Source organism: Leopardus geoffroyi, chromosome C1, assembly GCF_018350155.1.
Source record: "Leopardus geoffroyi isolate Oge1 chromosome C1, O.geoffroyi_Oge1_pat1.0, whole genome shotgun sequence".
Taxonomy (NCBI): Eukaryota; Metazoa; Chordata; class Mammalia; order Carnivora; family Felidae; genus Leopardus; species Leopardus geoffroyi.
This window is the reverse complement of record NC_059328.1, coordinates 185,619,931-185,647,165: the sequence shown is the minus strand read 5'-3', so window position 1 is coordinate 185,647,165 and position 27,235 is coordinate 185,619,931. Positions and strand designations below refer to the sequence as shown.

At 39.3% G+C, this 27,235-nt stretch overlaps 1 protein-coding gene across 3 annotated transcripts in view; it reads left to right on the top strand.

Annotated features, from left to right (window-relative positions):
* Positions 1-27,235, top strand: part of SATB2 (SATB homeobox 2) — a 195,840-nt gene that overhangs the window by 131,700 nt on the left and 36,905 nt on the right. For all 3 annotated transcript variants that reach the window (XM_045480639.1, XM_045480638.1, XM_045480641.1), the window contains 3 exons: positions 5,625-5,837; positions 10,069-10,224; positions 26,300-26,497. In XM_045480639.1, the coding sequence (XP_045336595.1) occupies positions 5,625-5,837; positions 10,069-10,224; positions 26,300-26,497 (567 nt within the window). The remainder of the gene's footprint in view (positions 1-5,624; positions 5,838-10,068; positions 10,225-26,299; positions 26,498-27,235) is intronic.

Sequence of the window (27,235 nt, the reverse complement as noted above, 5' to 3'; positions counted from 1 at the left end):
CTTTAAAAAATAAATTATGCCTCATTAAATTACAATTAAATGGAATCATGATCATTTGTTTTTCTGGAAGGAAGATGTTTTGCATATTGAAAGCCTAATTTGTTGCAGGTGACAAAAAGGCTGAACAGATTATCTAATATCACTTCATTTTGGGGGTAATGTTTGCTGGTTATTTTGTGTATACTCCAGTAGTTCAGAATTATATTAATGTAGACTATAGTAGTTTCACTTCAAAACTTTATCAGTTTTTGTACCTTTTTTTAAAGCTTTTAAAGAAAAAGACACTTCTCTCGGTGTTCTAGATCAGCCATGCTGTTTTTTTTTCCTTCCAGTGTTTTAATACTGGCCAATCCCTCCCTTGGCTAGTCTCATCGTTGTCTCTATATCTATGTACTATGTATATTTCAAATCCCAGCCAAGTTAAGTCCCACTTCTTCCAAAATGTTTTCCCTGAGTTGGCAATACTTTTACCCTCTTCTGAACTGAGCCGGCACTCATTCTATCTGGAATTTATGACACTTGTCATCTTTTACATTGTGTTTTTATAAACCATCATATAGTGAACTCCTTGGCAGCAGAATCCGTGTCTTCTTAATCTTTTCTTTCCTTTCTGAGCTTCATACCAAGTCATAAATAAGAAATGAATTAATAGACTGATCTGTCATTTTTTGGTAATGGGTACATTGAGTTTGGGGGTTTCCTAGATGAGCAACGGACAGTAGAGCTTGATCCGACTGAATTACTAAAGGTCTGGGAGATATCCAGAACAAGTGGTTGTTAAAATCTAGGCAGCAATGACCTCCAGTGTTGCTGTAAGTTCTGGAGTTGCCTGGGAAGGTCTGAGGGGCTCAGACTGAGCGTTCGTAAAACCTGGCCCAGGTTTTGGTTCTCTTCTTGCTCTCTTAGAATTAACGCTCATGGGGCACCTGGGTGGCGCAGTCGGTTAAGCATCCGACTTCAGCCAGGTCACGATCTCGCGGTCCGGGAGTTCGAGCCCCGTGTCAGGCTCTGGGCTGATGGCTCAGAGCCTGGAGCCTGTTTCCGATTCTGTGTCTCCCTCTCTCTCTGCCCCTCCCCCTTTCATGCTCTGTCTCTCTCTGTCCCAAAAATAAATAAACGTTGAGAAAAAAAAAAAAAAATTTTTAAAAAAAGAATTAACGCTCAGCATAAGCAGTTTCTCACCTGTCCCAGACAAGGCCGCAAGGGCTAGTGCAGGCACTTAGAACTAAATTTTAGGGAGCCAGTCCTGATAATGTTTCCCAAGCATTTCTGAGTTATCAGCATGTATTTTACACAGGAACAATTTGGGGCCACCTATATAAATTGTTGAAGAAATATGGAAATCATAATAATGTAAACAAGAAAGCTCATCAACAGAAATTGCAGATTCAGAAACTATAAGGTCATTTCATTTGCCACATAGAAATATTGTTTAAAGTGCTCAAAATAATAAGTATATCAATTTTTCATTTTAAAAATCAGCCCAAATTCTTTGTTTTGTTTGTGGAGATAGCCTCTAGTAGCAACCGAGCTAGATGGCATCATATTATCTCTTGTGCTTTCAATTGTTTTGTTTTTATTGAATTTTCTGCCAACATCATATACAAAATCCCCCATTAAAAGTCCAGGGAGAAGGCCAGTTTGAGGTTCTTTTTCCCACCTCGGTGCTTTTTTCAGTGACTTGTAACCCAAGAGCTGTCGTGCAAGGTGGCTTTCTTTCCTGTGCAGATGTTCACGCTACTCCTTTTCAGTCAACATGTTTCCTGGTCTTACATAACCTCAGCTAACACCATGCTGGGAATTGTGATAATCTCTCCCTTGAGAAGGTTCTGTTGCCTACAATGAGAGAAATTCTTAATGACCACTTTACTCAATACTTGCAATATGTTTTAATGTGATTACTGATATGAAAGTTTAATAAGCAATATCCCGGTTAATTTATTAATTTCCCTCAATTTTCACATTCTCAATATTCATGATCTTGCTATTCATAAAAGTACACTTTTTTTTTTTTTTTTTTTTTTCCCTCAGTGCCCAGGTGCCATGCCACATTCTCTGTATCTCAGGCTGCATAATGGGAATGTTTAAGTGACACCTCCCGCCTGGCCGGTTGATAATTAAAATGCGAGACAGCATAGTGGCAAGGGCTTTAGAAATATTTATGTGAGATAAATTATTAATTTATGTTCTATTCAAGACAGCTTCAATATGATAAACATTTACTTATCTTGATAATTAGATAAGGTGGTTTGTAGTGTAAATTATGCCATAGATTTTCTTTGGATTTTTTTTTTCGCCATGATGATTTTCAGCTAACTAAATAAACTCACTCTACATTTATGAGCCTGCAGAATTTGGACTATATATTTTTTTAATTCCAGTTTAAATAGCGAGGAGCACATAAATAACCAAATGAAAAAGACTCAACAAAACAACTAAAACTCTTTTTGTGCTCACCAGTTAGCCACTTGTTATTGAAAATGTCTGAGGTAAAAAGAATCTGCTTTGGAACCGTGGCTACACAGATGAGACTTTAAGTAAATAATTTAGAACAGTGTTCTCATTCTCTGGGGCAATAGTGGAGGCAGCACTGGCCACCTTGTTGGTTTGAGACTTTATCTTCAATTAGGCAAATAAAACAGAGGCAATAGTATATTCCACCAGCCCCTTAAAACACAAACATCGTGTCCCACTCACTTCAGAAATGATGCTGATGAGCAATCATTTACAAGGATGCTTTGTCTTGATTTTTCTTAGAGATGGATTCATTTCCCCATAAGGTTGTCCAACATGTAAAAAATGTAGGGGAAGGATCAGTGTGGGGGGGGGGGGGGAGAAAAAAAAACAGTCAACCAAGCCAAAAAGAGAAACAAGTAAAAGACCTCTATGCTTTGCAATAATTTTTTTTTAATTTTTTTTTTTTAACATTTATTTATTTTTGAGACAGAGAGAGACAGAGCATGAACGGGGGAGGGGCAGAGAGAGAGGAAGACACAGAATCGGAAGCAGGCTCCAGGCTCTGAGCCATCAGCCCAGAGCCTGACGCGGGGCTCGAACTCATGGACCGTGAGATCGTGACCTGAGCTGAAGTCGGACGCTCAACCGACTGAGCCACCCAGGCGCCCCTGCAATAATTTTTTTTATTGATTATGAATGAACAAACTTGCTATTTTGAACGTGGTCCATTAGAACAATTGTTTTTGTTATTTCACTATTTTGTATGTAAGATCTTTACTATAATGTACTCCACTTTCAAAAATAATTTCACAGAAGAAGAATACGTTTACAAACTGCCTTTGAGGTACCATAAGTATTGTTGTAATAACTAGTGTAAAGACTATATCCATGCAACCCCTAAAATTCCTCCCAGTTTGGCAGTCTGAGATTTATTAAAGTGCTAAAGTTGCTTATGCTAGAGAGAGAAAGGAGAGGAGGAGGAGGAGGGGACCAACTCATCCCGTATGCACTGAGTTCATTATTAAAAAAAGCTCAGAAAACATCAATCTTAGTGTCTTATTGGTATTGATTTTAAATCCACTTCCCTCTTGTCTCTCTACATATTAATTTAGAGAATTTTATCTTAGAACAAATTAACTATTAATATTTCAAGTTGCTTCATGCAAGTGGAAAGTAGGATAACTTAAGGCAGAACTGACTTTGAATTTCAAAAAAGAATTCATACCTAGATTGTGTAACATTTTCTGGAAGACAAATGTCTCTTGCTTCTAAAAGCATGATACATCTAGATTTTCTTTTTTTTTTTTTTTTTTTTTTTTTTTTTTCAACGTTTATTTATTTTTGGGACAGAGAGAGACAGAGCATGAACGGGGGAGGGGCAGAGAGAGAGGGAGACACAGAATCGGAAACAGGCTCCAGGCTCTGAGCCATCAGCCCAGAGCCTGACGCGGGGCTCGAACTCCCGGACCGCGAGATCGTGACCTGGCTGAAGTCGGACGCCCAACCGACTGCGCCACCCAGGCGCCCCATCTAGATTTTCTTATGCTCATTTTACCAATACAGTATTTTCACATTCATGTCCTACCTTTTCCTTTCCTTGGGCATGCATGCACACAGACACGCACTTAACATTTCTTCTGGCTTCATTGTGTGGCTTATTTCATTCTTGTTTGCAAAGACTTCTCTAATCAAAGCAACATGACACTCGTATTGCAGAACTATCATATGTCATACTACGTGTACATCCTTATAAATTGTCTTACATGATACTTTGAGTGGTGATTACCTCTTTAAAGTGCTAATAGCTGTGTGATGCACACTCTTGTGATATGTGCTTCACTACATTACAAATGCATTACTTATTTTTAAAACTTGCCTACCTTACCCTGAAGATTTCTTTCCAACCAGAGGTGGTATATTCTTCTTGGATCTAACACCTTTTTATATTTAAGCCATACTTTACAAATCTGATAGTGTTTTCTTTGCATTCATATTTCCCTCAGTGGAAATGTCTTTGGCACCTACTTTTCGCAATTTTGGGTTGCCCCGTGTGTTCTAAGATACAGAAGTTAGCATTTCAGCTCTTCCTGGAGGATGATCCTAGACTCTGGTCTCATATTGCCCTGAGAAGAGACACCCTGAATTGGAAGGTGGAAAGTGATGTCTCTTTGTGAAAATTTAACAAGAGTTCAGAATGGAAATTGTTTAGCTTTTGCCCAGATTACTTCAGTGATTAGAACTCTGGTTCTAGCCCTTTTCTTGCGTGTATACTACTTTTCTCTAGACTTGTCAACATTTTCCTTCCCTTTGTGAGTTCTCTGCCATCCGAGCACATGAAAACACCAATTTCCTATTTAAAGCTTTTTGGATGAGTCACATATTCAGAAATTATCTGAGTCTATACATGGCATTCTCTGATGTGTGCTCTGACCCCTCACCAGCTGTGCCTGTATTTCCATTGTTTTAACAACGGTGGGATTAGAGCTTCCCCAAGGAGGGCATCTCATGAAAAAAAGTTTGGGCGCCCTCTGGTACACATACGAGGATACCAATTATGTATGTGGATTGAGAAGCTATCAGAGGGTTAACACAAGTTATGGACATTTGCTTTGTGTCTTTTTTTTTTTTTTTTTTTGCCATGAGAAACATCTATATTGAAAACAGTGGCCGGTCACACAGAAATTCAGCCAAACTTTTTTTTTTTTTTTAAGTCGATGTAAATCTCCCATGCTGTTTAAATGTCGGAACTAAATTTACCAAACTTGGCAGATTTGTAAAGCTGAGCAGGACTGCCAAGTGTTCCCAGTTTCAAGCAGAGAGAGTTCTAACAGTTCCTGAAATACTTGTAGGAGGCACCTGGTGGTAATTGCAGTTTCACAAGCCTTCCGAGCGCCTACCTTGCTAGCTGGCATCTCTGTACACTGACGATTATTACAGTGATGATAAAGTGTCAGAATAGAACGGTCCAGATTAAGGCACAGCCCTGGAAGGCAAGCACAGTCCCACAAAATCTTACTGCTGAAGAACCCTCAGCAATTAGACTGAGGTTCTTGACATCACAGCCAGCTGGTAATACCAACAAAGGGGGAGGGGGCAGATGATGGAAACCACACACGTACCTGCAGATATGACTTGGCCTGTTTTTCTTTTTTCTTCCTTTTAATCAGGGATTGTTGTCTGAGATTTTGCGTAAGGAAGAAGACCCTCGGACAGCCTCTCAGTCTCTTTTAGTAAACCTGAGGGCCATGCAGAATTTCCTCAATCTGCCGGAAGTGGAGCGGGATCGCATTTACCAGGACGAGAGGGAACGGAGCATGAATCCCAATGTGAGCATGGTCTCGTCAGCCTCTAGCAGTCCCAGCTCCTCCCGAACCCCTCAGGTGAGATATTTTTGCTCCACTGACTTTTCAGTCTTGACCTTGGAAACATCTTGCCTTCACTGATACTGCGTTTCTCTCAAAAACTAAGAGACATCATTCAAAGATTTGTTGATCTGAGAATGTGAACCTCTGACCATGTAAGAATGGTTATCCTTTACTGTGTCATACGGTATTTCTGTCCCTTGAGGAAAGTACCATTCTTCCACACAGAAAAGGGCAGGAGTGGGTGGATAGGTAGGCTCCAGACTGTTTACACACAGCTACTTAGTTATCTAGGATGGAGTCAGGGGATTTGAATTGAAGCTGAGTTTACGTAGTAAGAACACTACTTTCCTTAAACTGTGTATTAGTTTGGAAGCGGGGATCGGCGGAGGGGGGTGGGTTAGGGCTGGGGACAGGGACAAGGAGAGTAATCCAAGCTCTTGTTTATGCACTTCGAAAAAGACAAAATGGAGGAGAAATCTGTGTATGGTTGAAGCACGCGTATGGAGCAGCTGGATCAGAATGTTTGGGCGATCATTCAGGGATCCCTTAGAAAATGGTAGTGGGAAGGTATGCAGGCCTTAATGATTTTCCTTCCTTGGGTGATCTCCCTACAGGACTCAGTGACTCAGCTTTCCTTCTCTCCTTTTTTCCCCACACTTTAAAAGCATTCTGTTCTCAGGTCCTTCTGCAAATTCACATGTCTGGTAATGCTGTGAGCGTCAGCGATCCTAACTAAATGGTCAACATCTCAAGTCAGCCAAGTGTCCTTTCCACTTCACATCTGAGCCCATTCATTTCTAGCCTACTTTTTACTTCTCCCAAACTGTTACTGGTCAATAGATTTACGATAAAACCATCTGACTCACTGTTGCCAGGATGACTGCAAGTTATGTCTCAAAACAAATATTTAACAAGTATGCATTTGTACAAATCAGAAAAATGGGCACTTTGTAACCAAAGTTTTTTTTGTTTTTTTGTTTTGTTTTTGTTTTGTTTTGCTTAGTTTTGGTGTTATGAGTGTTTTCTGGTAAGTTCCAAGGAACGGATTAAACATAGGAGATTTTATTCTAGGAGAAATACTTGAGCTTTCTCAAGTACATCCATTTTTTTTCACATGTCATAACTTTCTTTTTTTTTTTTTAACTCTGCAATAGATTTTTAATTGAAGATTGTTTTCTGTCATGTAGTGCCAAATTGTGATACTTTCACTTTAGTCTTTGGTGAATTATGAGTTTTAGGTACTGTTAAACCAAAAATAAGTCTCTTGACTGCTTACTTTGGATGAGTGTAATGAAGCATTTTTCTTTTTATTTATTTTTTTAAAATCTTGAGGCGTATATATTGAGCTATGGAGTTGGACGAGTTGTTAATTTGCACTAATATTTACTTCTATTAAATTCACCAATATTGTTGCCACTTTTGAAGCCCATTAAATCATTATAGAGAGTCCAGCCATGCTTCATGGCCATTTAACCAGCTCTTCTCAAAAAGTCATTTCTACTTGTTAGAAAGTAAGTCAAGTCCAGGTTGTTTTTCCATTTCCTTTTAATATTTTTCTAATGCAATTATATCTTAGGCACCTTTTCAAAGACCTGAAAGCTTTCAGAGCCAGACCAATTTATCAGGCAAAACAACCAGGGTCAGTATTTTGCTGTATTGAACAGCAGAAAAATCTCATCTAGAAAATTCCCAGGTAGAAGTGCCCTTTGGGGACAAGAATAACAGGGAAATTGATCATTTAATTTCACAGTTTTGAGATTTCTGAATATAAATATAAAATCTTCTTCTCAAAATAGTTTTGAGAATATAGTCATGCCACTGGCATTTGTACATTCTCTGGAACTTTCTTTTTCTGTTAAACATTGAGAAAGGGAAGTTATTAAAGTCTTTTAAAACATTTCATGATTACTTAGTTAAACTTCTTTACATACATATCTCAATAGTAAAGATCCTTAGTAAAGCTTTCATTCGTGAGAACAAATATTATAGGAATACCCACTGATTAAGCTTTTAGTTGGAGCCAGCAATCTAAAATACCCAGGCAGCCCCATGTAGGTTGATGGAGAATATTTCCTAGACCCCATCAACATTTTATTACCAGTTTAAAACAAATGGAGGAAATTTAAAATATAAAATCAAATCTTCAGAGCCCCATCTCATAATCTTTCAGTTGGCCAGTATTTCTTGATGTACTTAATGACAACAAAACAACAGCATAAGGATAAAAACGATCATACTGAGCACTAACTGTGTGTCAGGTATTGTGAGCATTTTGCATGAATTCAATCCTCACCATTTTGTGTTGTTATTCCCATTTTACAGATGAGGAAACTAAGGTTTTAATGGGTTAAGTACTTTGTGCAAGGTCACATGATTGAGTGGTAGAGCTAGGATTTGATCACTGATTATTTTGATTCCAAGGCCTGGGCTCCTAACCATATATTATAGTGCCCTGAGAGGTTTTTCTTTAGCCTCTAGGGTTCTAGAGGAGATTTGACCAGTCTAATAAGATGAGATAGTCAGTGAGGCTAGTGAAGAAATTTCAGTTGGGAAAGGCAGAAATGATATGCTAAAATATGCACTTAGCAGGAAAAGCACTGCAAGTTAACTAGAAATTCTGAGAAGAAAAAGGAGTTTCTTGAAAAAAAAAAAAAAAATGACAGAAAATTGGATTATTGTGGGAAGACCCCAAACTAGAAAGCAAGAAGATGCTTGTAAAAACAGCATCCAGTCTACACTGGAGATTTTGGAGGTGGGATAGCACAGTGGTCCCCAGCCAGTGCTTTGAAGCTGGAAACTCCTGAGTTCCGATCATGGTTCCTTCAATTGCTGCTGTCTTTCCAGGAAGTTAAGTGTCTTCTTTTATTTTCACTTGTCTTCCTTAGTCAAATGAACATAATAAAGTCTGACGTACTGGGTTCTTCAAATAATTAAATGAAATAACAAAAGAAAACACTTTCTGGAGTGCCTGGCAAATAAAAAGTATCACATACCTTATAGTTATTATTACCTTGCAGTAACTAGAGTTTTGTGGAGACCGGGAGAGAGGAGAATGCAAAAATCAGTGAGCAATCTTATGAATTAAAGCCTTCATAGAAACTTAGGACATTAACTTGGGCTTCAAGATGCTACGGAGAATGATCCCACAGTATCCAGACTGCATGCTGTGTCCCTCTCCAAATCTGCGCGTTGCTTAAATCAGTGGGGGAGTAGCTCAGGGCCTCCATAGAAGGAAAGTAATGATCTGGTGACAACTGCCTTGGTTGGGGATTCTAGGGTGAGTGCAGACAGAAAAATTTCAGTTTAGTTCAAATCAGCCAGCTGTGCTCAGGTGCCAAAAATTGGTGCCCACTCTGCCCACAGTCCTGCTCCCTGGGGTTCTGAGAAGGCTTCCCAGCCCCCTGCCCCCTCCCCGCCCCTCATTACACACCAGAGGAAATGCTCTGGCAGTCTTTTGGATCGTGGAGATGCAAATGTTTTAGGGTTATCTCAACCCCAAGAAGTACAGACACCTTCTATATTGTCCTTCATTTGTCTCTGAAGCTGATGGGAAATCATTCAATTAAAACGAACACGGCAGAATACATAAAACCACAATATGAGTTTAAGAAAATGAAAACGGCACATCAAAGGCATTCTGAAGCCTAGTTTTATGAAATGAAATTTTGTTTCATTTCCACTGATTTCCTAGGTGAAATTAGGTGACTGTCTGGGTAGCATAATGATGATAGTGATGGGAAACCATACATACTCAAATGACATATGTAAAGCTTTAATAAAGAATGAGCGAGACTCGGGGGAGTGCATTAAATTGAGTAATAATTTATTATTTAGAGACCTCTACCCATTTACTCATTTTTTTTTTTTTTTTCTGGAAGAATTGACTCTTCCTCCTAGGTGTGCCATTTTTAGAAAGAAAGAGGTAACTCTGTGTGTGTTCTGCATGCTTGTTTTCCAGTTAGGTGATCTCTTATAGTTTGGTGCCTGGGGTAGCCATCGTACCTGTGAACCGTCTAGGATACCGTGAGGAAAAGAACAGGGTTGACAGGACTCTGCATGTCCTATAGGAATGCACTGCAATTATTTCCAATCACAATTAACCTGATTAGAATAATGGACAGGAAGTGTCCCTTTGTAGCTAATGCAGTTTGGCATCAGCTGACTGAAATCCTTTGATAATTTCTGCACAGATGGCTGGGCTGAATGCAGCACTTTTTAAATTATTATTTTCATGGTCTCTTGGTAGGCCAAAACCTCGACACCGACAACAGACCTCCCCATTAAGGTGGACGGCGCCAACGTCAACATCACAGCTGCCATTTATGACGAGATCCAACAGGAGATGAAAAGGGCCAAGGTGTCTCAAGCCCTGTTTGCCAAAGTGGCTGCAAATAAAAGTCAGGTGAGTGGTTTTTTAAAAGAGCAAAAGCGAGGGCTGGAATTAGACCATTCTCCTCCCACCAATAAAAATACATCTGTTCCTATAATAATAATAACAATAATAATCCCAAGGGAACCTGTCATGTTCTGCCTTTTGCTCTATGGTTTGCTTTTATTCCCACTGGAGTTTAAAATAGAGACTAAGTTAAAATCCAGATTTTTTCTTTTAAAGATTTTTTTTTTTTCAAATAGAATCAACCTTGAATGATTTCTCTCATAATTCTAAGCACTGCTGTGTATCCACTTTCCTTTCTTTTTTCTTTCTTTTTTTCTTTTTTTTCTTTTCTTTTCTTTCTTTCTTTCTTTCTTTCTTTCTTTCTTTCTTTCTTTCTTTCTATGTTGAGCAAAACTTAGCATGTACAAAATAGCATCTTCCTGAGACTCAGTTAGTTGGAATCTTGTCTCATCCCTTCTCTTATTCCCACCAGGGGAACTGCTGACTTTGTTATAATAACCTCTTTTCTCCAGCCCCAGAGACACCTTGCCATGTCAGGTGTTTCTTTTATGTGTAGAATACAGTTGTTTTTCCAGGAAAAAACACATGTGTGGGCGGTGGGGGAGTCCAGAATGAGTGCTAAAATTCATAACAGAAAAACATAGAAGCTTATCCAGTACAGTTTCTCAGTGTCGGGATTGTGGGGAATGGAATACTCCAGGGAAAAGGGGAGACAGATGCTTAGGTTTTTTATTTCTGTAAGCAGCAACAGTTGATGGGACTCACTATCTGTCTCAATTCGTTTAAAGGGACAACTACTACCCTATCCTCGAATGGGTTAGGTTGAGGTGGTTACTTATTTATCCCTAGGATGAATAATTATCCAGTGCAGGGTGGAGGAAACAAAAGTTAGCTGAAGCATAATTTTGAGGATCCTTTGATTCTGAGCTTGATTTCCTCTGTGGCCTCGCATGACAAATGTTTTCATCCCACATATGTAAATGGTATAATGGTCCAGCATCTCCTTAACAGATCTTCTGTTGTGTGCTGTAAAGAAAAGGAGTTACTGAATATTGTATTTCTATTAAGCAGGAAGATTTTCAATGAAAATTCAGTTACCATTTTTAAAATGATAGTTAAATACTGTATAGTGGTTTTTTTTTCTGTAGTTTCGCAGTCACCTTACTTATTTTTCAGATGATAAAGGGAAAGGAGTAGAATATCAAGGAATTTAGAAGAGGATTGAAATATTCATTTCCCTGTTTATTTTAAGGATAGTCATTTTTGCTGATTATTCTTTCTCTTCGCTCACCAATGAAATCATTGAAATACAGTTTGCTAAGATACGATGTCCACCATAGTATGAAATACATGAAAGGAAAACACCATAGAGCCTTCTTAAACTGTTAAATGCATAAAATCCCATGTACCACATGGCAAAATATAATGAGAGTTGGGGCTGTTAAACGAATAAAGCTGTTAAATGCATAATGCCACTTGGCAAAACTACTGTGCATTTAATGGTTTTCCACTGTGTAATAAAGGACATATGTGGTAAGTGTGCAGTGAGTATAAAAGCTGCACAATTGATTTTGCAAACCTTCCCCTTAGTTGTGACTTGACGTAAATATCAATGTTTCACTCAGTCCTTCTTTCATAAGCAGCTTTGAAGAAAAACTGAAACCCATAGTCTAAGAGCTTGATTCAAACTGCCTGTAACCTTTCTGCTCACTTGGCACCAACGGCTCTTGGAAATGGTGATGCCTCCAGCCTCCCAAAATAATTCAGGTGGCTGATTGAAAGCTGTATTTGCCAGTTGGCATGGCTTGGCTCTCCAAATTTTTGATGCCTCCTGAAGAACTCAGTAGCCCTGATTTTGTAGAATCTGGAGGAAAATGTACTTCTGGGAATTAATATGCTAAAGGGTAAGATTGAGGATTGAGCCTCAGTGGGGATAAGTTGCTTTGAGGATTTTCTGGTTTTTGTTGGGACAGTGACCTCATTCTCAATTATGAATGGAGAACCTTATTGTAGATAGAGAGCTGACTAGACTGGCAAATCAGGTTCTAAGATTTTATAAAAACGGTACCCCCAAACAAAGTGAACTTACCTGATAGTTTCTAAGGCAATTTAACATAAGATATAAGATACTCACTCCCTTTTGTAAGTACCATCATTTACTTCATAAAGAGCATATTTAGTGAAACTAATTGCAGTATTTGGTACCTTGTATATATATATTTGGCATGTCATCCATAAGGGGTGTGTGTGTGTGTGTGTGTGTGTGTGTGTGTGTGTGGCCAAAATACTTAACCACTCCAAGCTGCAGTGGGAAGTGGCCACGCCCTCTTTATTGGATTGTGAAGATTGAGAATACAGAGATTTTCATTTCCTCTTCTGCATTCCCTTTCTTCCCTCCATGTTTCTTTGGAGGGATCAGAAGTTCTTGGAGTGACTAAAGTGGCAGAAAAATAACAAGGGCTCTCTATTGTCTTGGAGATAAAATTAGAAGACCTTTAATTAGGAACTCTTATGAACCGGAGTCAGATTGGAACCTTGTGAAGGCTCAGTTCAAATATGCAGAGCAACCCCTCCCTTCCATTTTAAATTTCTTTTAAAGTAGAAGTGAACCCTCCATTAAACCTCATCCACTCTCTATTCTGAATTGCTGTCATCAGCTATTAAGAATAATACCTAAAGTTTTGTGTTAGGCAAACTTTGAATGAGAAGTGGGACAAAGAAAGGAGAATTTTGGAGAGATTAGGGTGATCCTTGAGGGCTGTAAGTGTTTAGGGACACAATGGGAAGAGGGGTTCAGAAAAGGAGTTGAAAGGGTGACTACCTCGTAAAGTTTGTCTGTGGTCCTGTTGGCGAAAATATATTACTGGAAGTATGTTTGTGTGGTACGTCAGGATGCATTTGTAGGCCTCTTTCTCCAGTTCAGCTCTAGCTCCTTTGTCATGCATGACCAGTCTATCATCGAATTCCATTGAGTGTCTCCTATCTGACCTTGTTTTCCTCTGCATTGGAGAGGAGTCAAAGAAGGAAAAGCAGAAGAAAAAAATCAGGGGGAAAGGTATGGTTATGCATATGTTTATTTCACCTCATTTTCTTTTTTTTTTTTTTTAATTTTTTTTTTTTTTAACGTTTATTTATTTTTGAGACAGAGAGAGACAGAGCATGAACGGGGGAGGGGCAGAGAGAGAGGGAGACACAGAATCGGAAACAGGCTCCAGGCTCTGAGCCATCAGCCCAGAGCCTGGCCTGACGCGGGGCTCGAACTCCCGGACCGCGAGATCGTGACCTGGCTGAAGTCGGACGCTTAACCGACTGCGCCACCCAGGCGCCCCTCACCTCATTTTCAATTTAGGATCAGTGTGTGTGTGAGAGAGAGAATCCTGAGGGTTATCCTTTTGTTTTTTTTCTTTCTTCAGAATATTCAGATTGTTGATGGTCTTTATTATTGGTCAGTGATTGAAGTTCTCTGTGAATTACGAGTCCTTAGTAGGAGGGGTCCTCAGTAGGAACCATCATTTAAAATCATACAGAACATTTTCTGTGTCACTTCAGTATGACCCTTACATACAAAGAGCCACCAGGGAATGAATGCCCCGGTGTGCAATTTGAGTGGCCACAGGATTCCTTGTTCTTCCATTGCTTCTTGTACTCTCCTTTTTCCTCTTACACTCCGTGGGGTTGCTTTCTCCCTTTGTCCCCAACTGCACCTATCACACATGATCTGGGAAGTGGGAATCCAGAGAGATGAAGCACAGTAGCCCACTACAGTCCTCCAGGGCTGGCCATGTGCTCTGTGACAGCATCTTCAGCCACATTTCTTTCCCTTGACGTCAACTGTTCTTTTCCCCAGAAACGAATTCACTGTTTCTCTCATATACTGACCTCTTTTCCTTTTTATAGTCTACAGTAGTTCAGCTCATTGAATGCTGAGGATGATCTAAAGTTGGTGTTTTTTGGCAAAGAGAGTGAGTCTTTCTTTATTATTTGTATACCCAGAGACCCAACTCTATGTACGTGACTGCCTTTTCCTACTATGTTTGGGTAAGAATGGAGTAGGTAGAAAGATGGGAAGGGACTTATTTTAATTTCTCTTCTCCCATGTCCCCATTTAAAAATATAAAAGACAACAAATGAACAAAACCTTTAACAAGGCACTGGGTTTCCTTCCCTTTTTTTGGTGGTGGTGAGGGCTTGCTTTCTATATTAGGAAAGTAGAGAGCTGCTGAGGCACTGCAAAAAGGAGAGATAGATAACCTGGTTGTGAAATCTCAGATGGTGGAAATGTAAGGGCCAACCCCAGAGGCTGCTGGGGTAACAGAAAGAGAGTCATCTGGGAACAAACAGGGACCCACGGGGCTGTCTGGTGAGATGACATAGGATGTCCTCATCTCCACCAAGAGTTAAAAGACCCTGGAGTTCCCCTCCCTGCCACACACACTTCTCCACTCCCACTAACACTAGGATCTAACACTGGGAAGCTAACACTAGGATCAGGGATAGGAAAGTCCTCATTCTTACTGCATGGAGAAGTCAGAGAGGGAGCCATAATCATGATCTTACTACAGCTGGGGAAGATGAGTTTCTGGCCTCCAGTACACAATTCTGAAATCCTTTTCCTCATAGAAGCTGTGTGCTCCATGGTGATTGGGTTTCAGTATGTTCTACGCTTTATGTACATTAGGATTAAGTAGATTTTGTGTACTGACCTTTATTCCTTCCTTACTACTTATGTTTCTATCCAACAAAATTATATTCCATGTTCCTACTGACTTAATAAATTGTATTCCTGAGTAGAAGGCTACTTAGCTTTAGATGTAGATTATAAACTCAGATTTTATGAACTTTCTTTCCTATCATAAAATCTCCCCTTATACATGGTCTAATTTGCTTAACACTCTGAATGATTAAAATATGCAGCTCTTTACGACAGATCCTTTTAAAATAAAGCAAAAGCAAAGGAAAGATAGACAACTCTACATAAAGAAAAACATCACATTCAGTATATGTACTAAGATGTTTTCTTCGTTTAGTCATGGGCTACTACATTAACCTTTGCTTTTGTGTCTCTTAAAAATGCCCAGGCACAATTTAGTTGTACATAGTTCTTTTTTTTTAAAGCAAAAACTTCTATTTTATGATTGCTTAAGTAATAGCATTCTTATTTTTAAAAATTTAGAAAATGAAGAAAAGTATAAAGGTAAAAACATGAATCACCTGTAATTCTACAGTGCAGGGGTAGTTACTATTAACATCTTAATTTTTTTTTAATTTATTTTTTGAGAGAGAGCGCAAGCAGGGGAGGGGCAGAGAGAGAGGGAGAGAGAATCCCAAGCAGGCTCCATACTGTCAGCACAGAGCCCGATGCAGGACTCAAACTTATGAACTGTGAGATCATGATCTGAGCCAAAACCAAGAGTCAGATGTTTAAGTGACAGCCACCCAGGCGCCCCACTATTAACATTTTAGAGTCTTTCTTTCTAATGTGTAGTGTGTGTGTGGATGTGCACATGCATGTTTATATCCTAATTGAGATCATACTGTACAACACGTAATTGTAAGACACGTTAAAACTATAATTCTTTTTTTTAAGCCCAGCTTTTCATGTAGGAGAGTAAATTTACAAAGTATAAAATACTACCTTTTATCTCATCATTAGTTTCTTAGCCTTTTAAAAATATCACACAGAGATCAAGGTTTTGCCACTTTGCTCAAAAAGATGTTTGACATTTATCTTAACTTACTACATTCCCTTTATGGGAATGGCTTTACTGGAGCTGGGATATCTCAGGCTATCGGGAGTACATGTTTGGCTGCGCCATCTCTCTGGTATAAAAAGTGACAGGAAGTTGTAGCCATGTGAGTGGGTGGTCTCAGTCTCACTCCTAATGATCTTGCTATCTCCTATTTAGCATGTAAGGTAGGCTAAAACGTGGCATGTAGCCATCCTCAGTAGCTGCCCCTTCCTGCCAGGCTGCTTTCTCAGTAATGCAGTCATATTGACAGCCTATCAAGGAGAACTTTCTACTTTTGTCAATTGTCACTTTCTACAATTTCAGGCATATCCACTGAATTCAAATAGAAAAAAATTAATATATTTACACTACAATTACCATTTGAAAAAAGTTACTATGCCAAGTAGTGAAGAAATTAGATTTCTCAACATTCTCAAATGCCAGATTAAAGCAGGCAGTCAACGATGTTTAAGCGTCAAATTGAGCCCTTCATTCTCTGCCTTTTTTTTTTTTTCAGCATAATCTCAAAAGATTACATTCTGTTGAGATTATCAGCAGAAATTCCCTCAAGGTCTCAGTTTTTGTACCAATCTTATAGTATGGGGTTCTTTTTACCAACCCACAATTAGTTATGTTAATATTTCATGCTCTAAAAGTAGCTTTTAAGGAAGCCTTTATTTAGATATCAATGAAGATTAATCACAGAGTTCATAGGCAGTTTTTAAAAGTCAGATACCTTTACCCATGGCTCAAGTTTTTGTACAAGTTTTAAGCACATCTTTATCTACTGCAGAAATCCTTGAGTTACATTATTTTTCCAGTTCATGGCATGGCACCTTTGTAAACTTGCTTGTGAAGCAAATCAGGTTGACCTATTAAAACTACTTCTCCAAACTCTTCCAGCCCTCTTACAAAGAGCACATTGAGTTAAATCAGGGTTCTTATAGCTGGAGAATGTTTGTGCCTATGAAGAGCCCCTACCACTTTGCTGTAGAAACTGTGTAATCATCTTCCTTTCACAGGGCCAAGACCAGGGTGAAGCAAGCTGGGTCCTAGGTATAAATGTGAAGGAGGCACACACTTTCAGAGCCGCACTCCTTAAATTTTGTGCATTAGTTGTTTGCTTGCCTCACTCTGGCCCCAGCTCTGATCTTTCAAAAAAAAAAAAAAATTCTTATTCCCAGTTTCCTCTGTGTCTGGGTTCCCCTCCTCCACCCGCCCACACACTTACAAATTTTTGAGGCAGTTTGCAAAATATATAGTATTATGTCACAGGTATGTGGAATTTGGACCTGAAGTCAGGGACTTGAAATACTTTGGTTCTTTTCTGCTTGATGTTTTAGCCTAGAACATTTTGCTATTAATACCTTTCTGGTATTTAAATGGAGAAGTAGAAAATTCCAGATTCATTCATCTTTTTGACAGATATGGATGGCTTTTTCAGGTGCATATTGTCATGTAGGCATGTATGTATGTGTGTACATATTTATATAAAATCATACCACGTCTCCACATTATTATATAGCTTTGTTTCTCCCATGCATCTTTGGCAAGGAGGGAGATTTTATGAAATTCCCCTTTGTCTTGAGTCCTCTGTAACAGAAGTTAAGGAGTTGTTTTGAAATAAAATTTTCATTACTCTCAATTACAGATTCAATCTTTACAAACACATCCATAGAAATGTGAGAGACATGCCCAGAGACAGCTGAAAATTGGTCCCCATGAAAATAGTTTAGAACTTAGTGTACAATTTTGAAAAATACAAAAAGAAGCAGATCATTTTTACTTACCACATTCAAGGTATAAAATAATTAACCTTGAACTGTAACCAAATGCTAAGCACAAACCTTTCTCGGGTTTAGATGACCTCCTCGTCAGGGAGTCACTGAAGCCCTTGACAAGTCTCCCTTGCAGTTAGCCTTTTATCCATTTCAGTTTTCTTGATTAGGTTATCTTGAATCATTAGGGGGTTTATTTATTTTAATAGACACTTATTGGATTCATGAAAAGAGAATTTGGTGACTAAGAAACAAGAGCTGAATATTATCTGGCTCATTTCACACTTCAGAAGAGTCTCAACCAGCTGAAGAGAAATCCTTTCACAGTTACAAAAGTTTGTTTGGGGACTTTATGTGCTTCCATTTAGAAAGCGACTGTCTGTGGTTAATAATATGAATTTTCTTTTGAGACACTCAGAAAACATTTCCTTTTGGTTACATATGCTGACATTTTCTGTATTGAGGATGTGGGTGAGTAAATGGCCTTTTACATTTCTGTGCAAGAAGCTTTGAGTCATTCTCCTAAAGAACTGTTCATTTGCTGACTTATTCATTCATTGGAGTTCCTAGAGGGGCAAAGGCGGGGTGTGGGGGGGTGTGGTGGCAGTGGGGGGGGTTCTTACTATTTCTAGGCTGAATTCACTTATCAGCTCTGTGTTAGGCCCCTAGGGCACATTACAACATAATGACTGTGACAAGGCCCTGTCTTCAAGGCAAATACAACCTTACTTACTTACTTACTTACTTACTCACTTTCTCTCTTTGTAGATCAGACTAGGCTGTAAACTTGTGTTTGTTGCTAAGCAAATGCTGGTTTGTATTTATTCTTAAATATTGTAAAAAATAGGAAAGTTGTCATCAACACTTAAACTTTTTAAAACTTAGACTTTTTAAAGGAAAAAACATGGGGCCTGGGAGAAGTTGGAGTCATTACCAGTGTCCTGGGGTAGGAAAATCACGCAGTACACAGTGACATTTCAGTACCACGGACAGAAACACTGCTCTTCCCTTTTGTTTCCCCTCCCCCATCACTTCAAGGGAAGGTTTGAGCTTATGGGATTCAAACCCATATCTACTGGGGTCCACACTCAAACACTGGTCATATTATTGTTTTGGGAAAGACCTCCCTGGTTATTTGGACATTCTCAGCCTTTGGTATGCAGTTTGCAGAATGTCACTCTGTTGCTGTCTACCTGAAAATTTTAAAACTTTAAAATGTTCTATAAGTAAAATAGATACTGCCCTTCCTGGTTCGTTTTTTAATCCAAGAAAGCTGTAAAAAAATTCTCATGTGAATAACAACAATAACAACACACATGGAGAGAAAGGAAAATGGTTAGAATAATGAGAACAGATTTTTTAGAATTATTGATATAGTGTAGTATTTATGATATATGTCATTTTTTTTTTTTTTTTTTTGTGAGAATGAAAACTCCTATTGGGTGAAACATATGAATTATGTACTTTACCATTACCAGGTCATTGTGAGTCCTGATTTTACTGTTGGGGAAAAAAAAATATCTAGGCTAGGATAAGTGATGTTGACTTTATCATAGTTTTTTCTCAAAGGACTTCTTGTTAGACACGAATGAGGGAGGAAGGAAGGGAAAGAAAAGGGGCACCTGGATGGCTCAGTTGATTGAGAGTCTGACCCTTGGTTTCAGCTCAGGTCATGATCTCAGGGTTTGTGGGTTTGAGTCCCGTGGAGGGCTCTGCCCTGATAGTGTGGAGCCTGCTTGGGATTCTCTTTCTCTCCCTATGTCTCTCTCTGTCCCTTTCCCACTCACACTCACTCTCTCTCTCTGAAAATAAATACACTTTAAAGAAAAAAGAAAGAAAAGTTAATTATTTGTCATATCATTTAGCAGCTTTCTATAGCTCCCATGGCCCATACGATTAAGATGAAATTTCTTTGCGTGTTATTCTTTATAATCTGACTCCACCTCTGTTTCTAGACTGCAAAGTTGCTTCTGATTCCTGGGGTGTGATAATTTTCTAAATCCATGCATTTGCTGATAATGTTATCTCTTCTGATTACTTCCTCTCCCCACCTAGTGAAATCCATCTTTATCTTTCAAGATCCACCTTTCATGTCATATTCTCTATGATGATATTTTTCCTGAGCTTCATAGTCCAAATACTCACTTCCTTGCTGGTGATCTCAATTCACCTTTTTAATAAAAGTAATCAAGACAAATGATGTATGTAACATACCAGCACATTGTATGGCACATAGTAGATGGGTGCTCGCTATAAGATTGCAAACTGAATTAATATTCTGAGAGACCTGTCATTATTTGCATTTATATATTATATATAACACATTAATATATAATGTAAATTGGATCATCCCATTTTTATTGTATTCATGCATTAGAGATGGGAGAACAATCTTCAGAACATTGACAGGGTAACTTCAGAGAAATACCTCTTTGAATTTGAGGCTGTAAAACATGCCAGTAGGCTAATTTCTATGCACTCAGCTAATTTCAGTACATCTAATAAGCATTTATAAAGTGTCTTTTTTGTGTAAGGATCACACTGCTCTGAAAATGCTAAAATGAGCCAGAAACCAACTTTTTCCCTCCGCCCCCATCAAGAAGCTGACAATTCTTTTTTTTCTTTTTCTAATTTTTTAACATTTATTTATTTAAAAAAATTTTTTTTAACGTTTATTTATTTTTGAGACAGAGAGAGACAGAGCATGAATGGGGGAGGGTCAGAGAGAGAGGGAGACACAGAATCTGAAGCAGGCCCCCGGCTCTGAGCTGTCAGCACAGAGCCCAACGCAGGGCTCGAACTCACAGACTGTGAGATCATGACCCGAGCTGAAGTCGGACGCTCAACCGACTGAGCCACCCAGGTGCCCCCAACATTTATTTATTTTTGAGAGACAGAGAAAGACAGAGCATGAGAAGGGGGCGGGGCAGAGAGAGAGGGAGACAAAATCTGAAGCAGGCTCCAGGTTCTGAGCTGGCAGCACAGGGCCCGACACATGGCTTATACTCATGAACCGTGAGATCATGACCTGAGCTGAAGTCAGACACTTAACCAACTGAGCACCCAGGTACCCCAAGAGGCTGACCGTTATCATCATCATCATCATCATCATCATCATCATCATCATCAAATTGTAGAAGAGTATAAGCAACATGCTTTGGGGTCATACAGGAGTGACCAAACAGTTCTCACAGATCAGGTGAGGCCTTGTCAGCTGAGCCTTGGCATGTACCTTCTCGGGGGACAGAAGGTTGAATATGAGACATTCCAGCCAAGGGAGTAACATGAGCAGTATTAGCTGTGCTCAAAACGCTTATGATTCACTTAGCCTCCCTTCTACCATACTAAAAATGCTAAAGCAACTACAGCCAGCCATTGGTTGAAACCAAAGAGAAATCACAGATGGGTAGGTATATACCCCACAGCCCATGCCTGGAGGTGGGAATACCAAGTATCTTCAGAGTCTGGGAGTAATTCACCATGGCTGGAGCACAAAGTCAATAGAGAAATTGATGGGAGACGAGACCATGAAGGAAAAACGGGAACAAATGACGGTTCTTATTGTTGCCTTTTTAAATGCTTTTTGAATTGGGAAATAGGGATGTCTCATTTAAGTAGATCTTTAATTAAAACTGTCCATTCACTAAAAGATAAACTGTGGGATTATTCATCTTTTAAAAAGAAACAATGGCACATTCCTTCAAGTAGTAAAGATTCCTAATACATTTACAACATGATTTGCTTTGTAAATTTAGATTGGCAGGCAACTTTTCCGGAACATATGGATTGTAAACAAACTATATCTTGAATGGTATGAGTGTCTCCTCACCTGCATAGTTGGAAAGGGTGGTCAGAGCTGTGTTTTTGACTGAAGGAAACATTTGTTTAAGAGGCTGATTAGATGGCTAAAATGAGATGTTATAGATACTTATGCATTGAATGCTTGGGAACTCTTTAACCATTGATTACAAGGATGCAGACTTTAAACTTCTATTCCTTCTCTGGATTCAGAGTTTGAAGGTAAAAGTTTTAATCATAAATTCCTTGTCATCATTACACTTAGACTCCATGGATATTTTTCTACGTAAGTTTTTTTTGACATTGTTTGTTTTTAACAAATTTTTTAGAGTCACAGAAATGTTGTAAAATAGTGGTTTCTATATAACCCTCACTTCCTCTGTTGTTAGCATCTTACGTCACCACAGTGCAGTTATCAAAACCAGGAAATTAACATTGTTTTAATACCATTAACTAACCTAAAAAGTTTATTCTAATTTCAGTAGTTTTCCCACTAATATCCATTTTCTGTGCCAGGATCCCATCCAGGAATCACACTGCATTTGGTTTTTATTTCTCCTGAATTTTCTGTAGTCTGTGGCCATTCCTTGGTCTTTCCTTTTTCTTTTCTTTTTTTTTTAGTTTATTTTTATTTATTTTGAAGGAGAGAGATATAGCATGAGCAAGGTGGGGGGCAGAGAGAGAGGGAGACAGAATCCCAAACAGTCTCCTCGATGTCAGCTCAGAACCTGATGCAGGGCTCAAACTCACGAACCTGTGAGATCATGACCTGAGCCAAAACCAAGAGGTGGATGCTTAACCGACTGAGCCACCCAGGCACTCCGCTTTTCTTTCTTTCTTTTTTTTTAATGACAGTGCCACTTTTGAAGAATACTGATATGTTATTTTGTTGAACATCTCTCAATTTGGGTTTGTCATGATTCAACTGGGGTTATGCATTTTTGGCAAGACTTCTGCAGATACTGTGTGTGTCCTTTGGAGTGCGTCATACCACAGGGTTCATGATGTCCATATGTTATCACTGGTGATGTTGCCCTTAATCACCCGCTTAAGGTGGTTTCTTTGTACTTTAACCCTGATGGCTAATTATTATCTGCTATTTCTGACAAATAACAAGGTAACAGACCATGGAATGTGGAGCTGGAAAGGGAACTTAGAGACCATCTTTTGTAAACCCCTCCTTTTGCGGTTATATTCCAGAAGCTGTAAGAGGGTAACCACTTGCCCAACGGTAACCCAATCATTTAATGTCAGACCAGGAACTTAGCAGTTAGTCTCAGGGCTCAAAGTTGAAAATTCTCTGAGCTTCCTGGCCGTAACTCACTTTTTAGCCTCAGTTTTACCATACTAGAAAGGCTAACCTGACTATATGAATATGTAACTAACCTTTGGTCAGAATTTACAGCCAGACTAAAAGAGAAATTACAGATAGGTATATACCTGCAGTTCATGGTGCCTGCTCCCAGTGCTGACCAGGACTGGAAATCAGATAAACTTCTGTATCAGCATTTCTGAAATGAAAATAAATCTCCTGGAATTCTCCACACAACACGGCAGGGAATAACAACAAAAAACCTACTTGAGATTTTTAACAGAAAAAGGAGATTTGTTTATTAATAATTCATGAGTTCCCATTGAACATGCACGACAGAAACAGTGCTATTCAATAGAGAATACTGTCATCTGTCACTGTTTTATTTGACATTTACACTTTTTTTTTTCCTGATACTGCAAAACTTTCTTGGACGGCATGCAAAAATTATATAAATGAAAAAAAAAATCCCAATGTGGGGACTCTTTATCTCTTCTGTGGTGGGTTCACTCACAGTTTCATACATGTGTGTTCATGCAGCAACATGGCACTTTCTCACACATTCATTAGCCACTAAACAAGCTAATAAGAGACCCCCATTGAGAAAACAGAGATAGGCATCCCGAATGGGTCGGTGGAAGGATCAAGTAAATAAAAAGATGGAGGGTGAGATGGGAAGTGGGGAGGGAGAATAGATTTTCGGAAGGTAAGGCTACAAATACGTGGAATGAGTGGTGAGCCAGAGCAAAAGGAAAGTAAATTATGGCTGCTGTGAAGAAAACTGACACACATAGATGGCCATTTCAAATGCAAAATAAATATTTATAAATGGCATTACAGGAGCTCCACTAGTAGGGGATATCGGCGTTCAGTGGAACAGCAAGTCAGAGTTAGGAGCACCTTGCAGTTTTGTGCTAGTGTAAGGCTCTCGACAGTCTTTCTGCTCTGTAGGTTAGTTATTATTTATAAAAATCACAGAACCAGCTGATACATTCATAAGCTAATTATTGAAGCAGCTGGGTACACATGGTGCAATATGTCCAAGGCTGTGAAGTATCACAGATTTCTTGGGGCCTGCTGTGGTGGGGGTGCACTGTGGAAGGCTCCATCCCTTAATCTGATCAGCCAAGCAAACACTTTGTGGGGAAACTAGATTAATAACCCTCTAAATACCATGGATGTGCTTCATCTTCAAAACCGGGTTCCCTTAAACATGCTATTAGCTCAGCTCCATCAGGGATTTGAGGAAGTTCTCTGGTTCCCTAAGAACAGGGTCTTGTTGGCTACCTCCCTGTGCCAGAAATTAATTTGGTTTGCTTATGCCTGCACACATGATCACACTTGTGTCTAATCTGCTCCCTAATAGCTTCAAGGTCAGGACCTTGCATGTCAGTGGGCAAATTGAGCACCACACTTCTTAAAGACTGATGGCAGACAGCACACAGTCCATAACGAGGCCTGTAGTTTGTTCTAAGTGATGGTAATGAGTGCAGATTATAACAGCGCATATAAATCAAATGCAGCAATGAATGTTGTGCGAGACATTCCGAGTATCATAAGTGGAGATACCACTCAGCTGTCACCTGTCTCCTTTCAAGCTGCAGCTTCCCACAATGCAATTCACTCCTCAGGCGGAACAGCAGGTGCTGTGTCCTCCTTAAGGTCTGGGTATCTCAGAACTTCATCTTTTAACAGATGTAGGTTTGTGTTTTTATTTTCTGTTAAATGATTGGTCTCTATGCTATAGCCTCCCCTGGGAGATGTTAAACATACCTGTTTGAAACATTTGAAAGAGTTCGGTTGGAGACTCAGATCTGTATAGAGATAGAGAAATAGGAGCTCAGTTTTCCACAGATGGTTTATTTTCCATTTCAAGAATTCTTTCCTTTGTACAAAGAAACCCTTGAGGAAACACTTTGGGACTAGGAGATTTTTTAAAAATATAGTTTATTTCCTGATAGGGATAAAAAATTTAATTGTCTTCAGTTTTCATACACGTTGCACCTTGAAAATCAGCATTTACCTGTCTCTCAATTGACTTGAAAGAAATCTATGGAAATACTTGGAAAAACATTTCCAAGCAAATGATTCGATATCTTGTTTTCATTCTTCCTAACCCTCTAACTCTCCCCAGCTCCCAGTTTATTGCAAGAAAAGATCAGGTCTGCGCAAATGTGGCCTCTCACTTGTAAAAACAAGGCAGTGTTGTGTTACAGATTAGTTTATAAATCCCCAGTGGCTTCACAGTTCAGTGCCTACAGCTGCTGCAGATGGGCCTGGGTTTTTGTCTCTTCGCGGTGCTGCAGCCGGCAGTTGAAGGAGAAAATGGAATGATCAGGTTATTAACATGGAGGCCGCGAGGAAGAGGCTGCACAATGAGAACAGCTGGTGTTGCTGTCTTGGCTGATGCAGCGGAGATAATCAAATCTTGCCTTTTTTTGGGTAAAGGCAGAAGACACAGTGGAGAGTTAGACAAACAACAGCTTACGATATTATATGGGGTTTTTATAATGCATGTCAGGAACTTTCATTGGCTTACAAGTTATGATATAGAATTTGTTGGGATTCGGGATTTAATTTTTACAAAGTCATTTGTGTTTCCTTATGCACCTTTTCAGAAAAATTCTTACTCTTTTGCAAGAGGCGTGATGTGGGACAATTCTTGTTTTTAAAATTAGCGATGTAGCTTGGAAATGATGGGTTAGAAAGCTACTGGGTAAAATATTTTGACATGAGTCAGTGAGCGATGTTGACAGCATCCTCTGTATTATTTTCATATAATCCATCATTATTTGCATTACATTTTCTTTCTCGTGCAGTTTCAAGCGAGAGAACATCCGGATGCCAGAATTGGGAGCACATTTGCAGGTGTGACCCGACCAACTGCCTACCTTCCTGCAGGTGTGGCTGTGGCGGGACGGTGATGGTTAAGTGGGCCTAGGGCCCAAGGCATTCAGAGACTGAAAACACATATAACTTTTTCATTCTCGCTAAGGTTGTTGTTTTTATTTTGTGGAGTTATTGATAATTCTAAGACTATTTCCTTCCTAGAGAATTCGGTGCTATTTACACTTAAATGTTTCTCCTTCTTTAGAATTCACTATGTTGTCAATACATATTTGTTCATTTTCACATTTTTCTTAGAATGGAAAGTATCCAATTGGGCAGTCTTTAAAAATTGTAGCTGTTCAACATGAATGAATTTTTTTTTTTTTTTTTGAGAATCAGATAACTGTAATCTTGCTTGAGTATCTTTTACAAAGGAACTATAAATTAGTTGAAAATATATTCAGTAGGAAGGGTGATAAGATCATTAACAAGAATGAAGATTTTGGGGCATTGGTGTAACCACCTGTGTGGTCATTGGTTGGTTCTTCAGAGTTGTCAGACTGTGACCTCAGTCAGGCTATCCTCTGCTGCTCTGCACCCTACACATTAACTCAAGTGACCTTCTCTCCCTCTAGGGCTGGCTGTGTGAACTGCTCCGCTGGAAGGAGAACCCCAGCCCAGAGAACCGCACACTCTGGGAGAACCTGTGTACCATCCGTCGCTTCCTGAACCTTCCCCAGCATGAGAGGGATGTGATCTATGAGGAAGAGTCAAGGCATCACCACAGCGAGCGCATGCAGCACGTGGTCCAGCTTCCCCCTGAGCCAGTACAGGTCAGCACCCCTTTCTTCCCCCCACCTGAGTGAGGCTGTTGATGCCAGCAAGTGTCAAGGGTCAAGGGACACACCATGCCACCTCCCATTGGAAGGTGTCTCCTGCCATGTCCCTGAAGATGGGGCACCCTGTTCTCGCAGTGGGCACAGCGTGCATGTGTGTGCACATACACACGTGCACATGCTCACGTGGGGAAAAATGGGTGAGGAGTCGAATCCAGAGGCAGCTGCTTTCCTGAGTGTGTTTTATTTGTGGGATTGTGAAGCCAGAGCACATGTGGCGAATTCAGTCTCCCAATCAGGAAACAGAGTTCATAGTTTCTATCAGCTTATTTATTTTTTTAAAGAAAAAAAATCTGAAGTAGCTAATAAATTAATCTGAAATTCCTCAAGGGATGGTTGATTAGGCTGAGGAAAAGAAATATATCCACCTGAGCTAGAAAATACCAGTGAACTCAACTGAACCTTTGAGAAATTATGATAGGTTCTTAGTATTTTATGATGAGTCTTTGCTGTTTTTGGTTTCCTCTCTGTTAGCAATCTGTGTTCATTTGGGTTGCATGTTTTGTTTGGTTAGTATTTACTCTCTTTGAGAGAAATAATATTTCTTTCTGAAAGCAGTTGAGTTTAGCCACTGAGTCTTGCTGCAGTCTAGAATCAGTGACTTTTAGGAAGAAATATTAACTAGGTTAATATCCCAAGGTTTGACCCCTTTGAGTTTGGCCACAAATTTTTTGT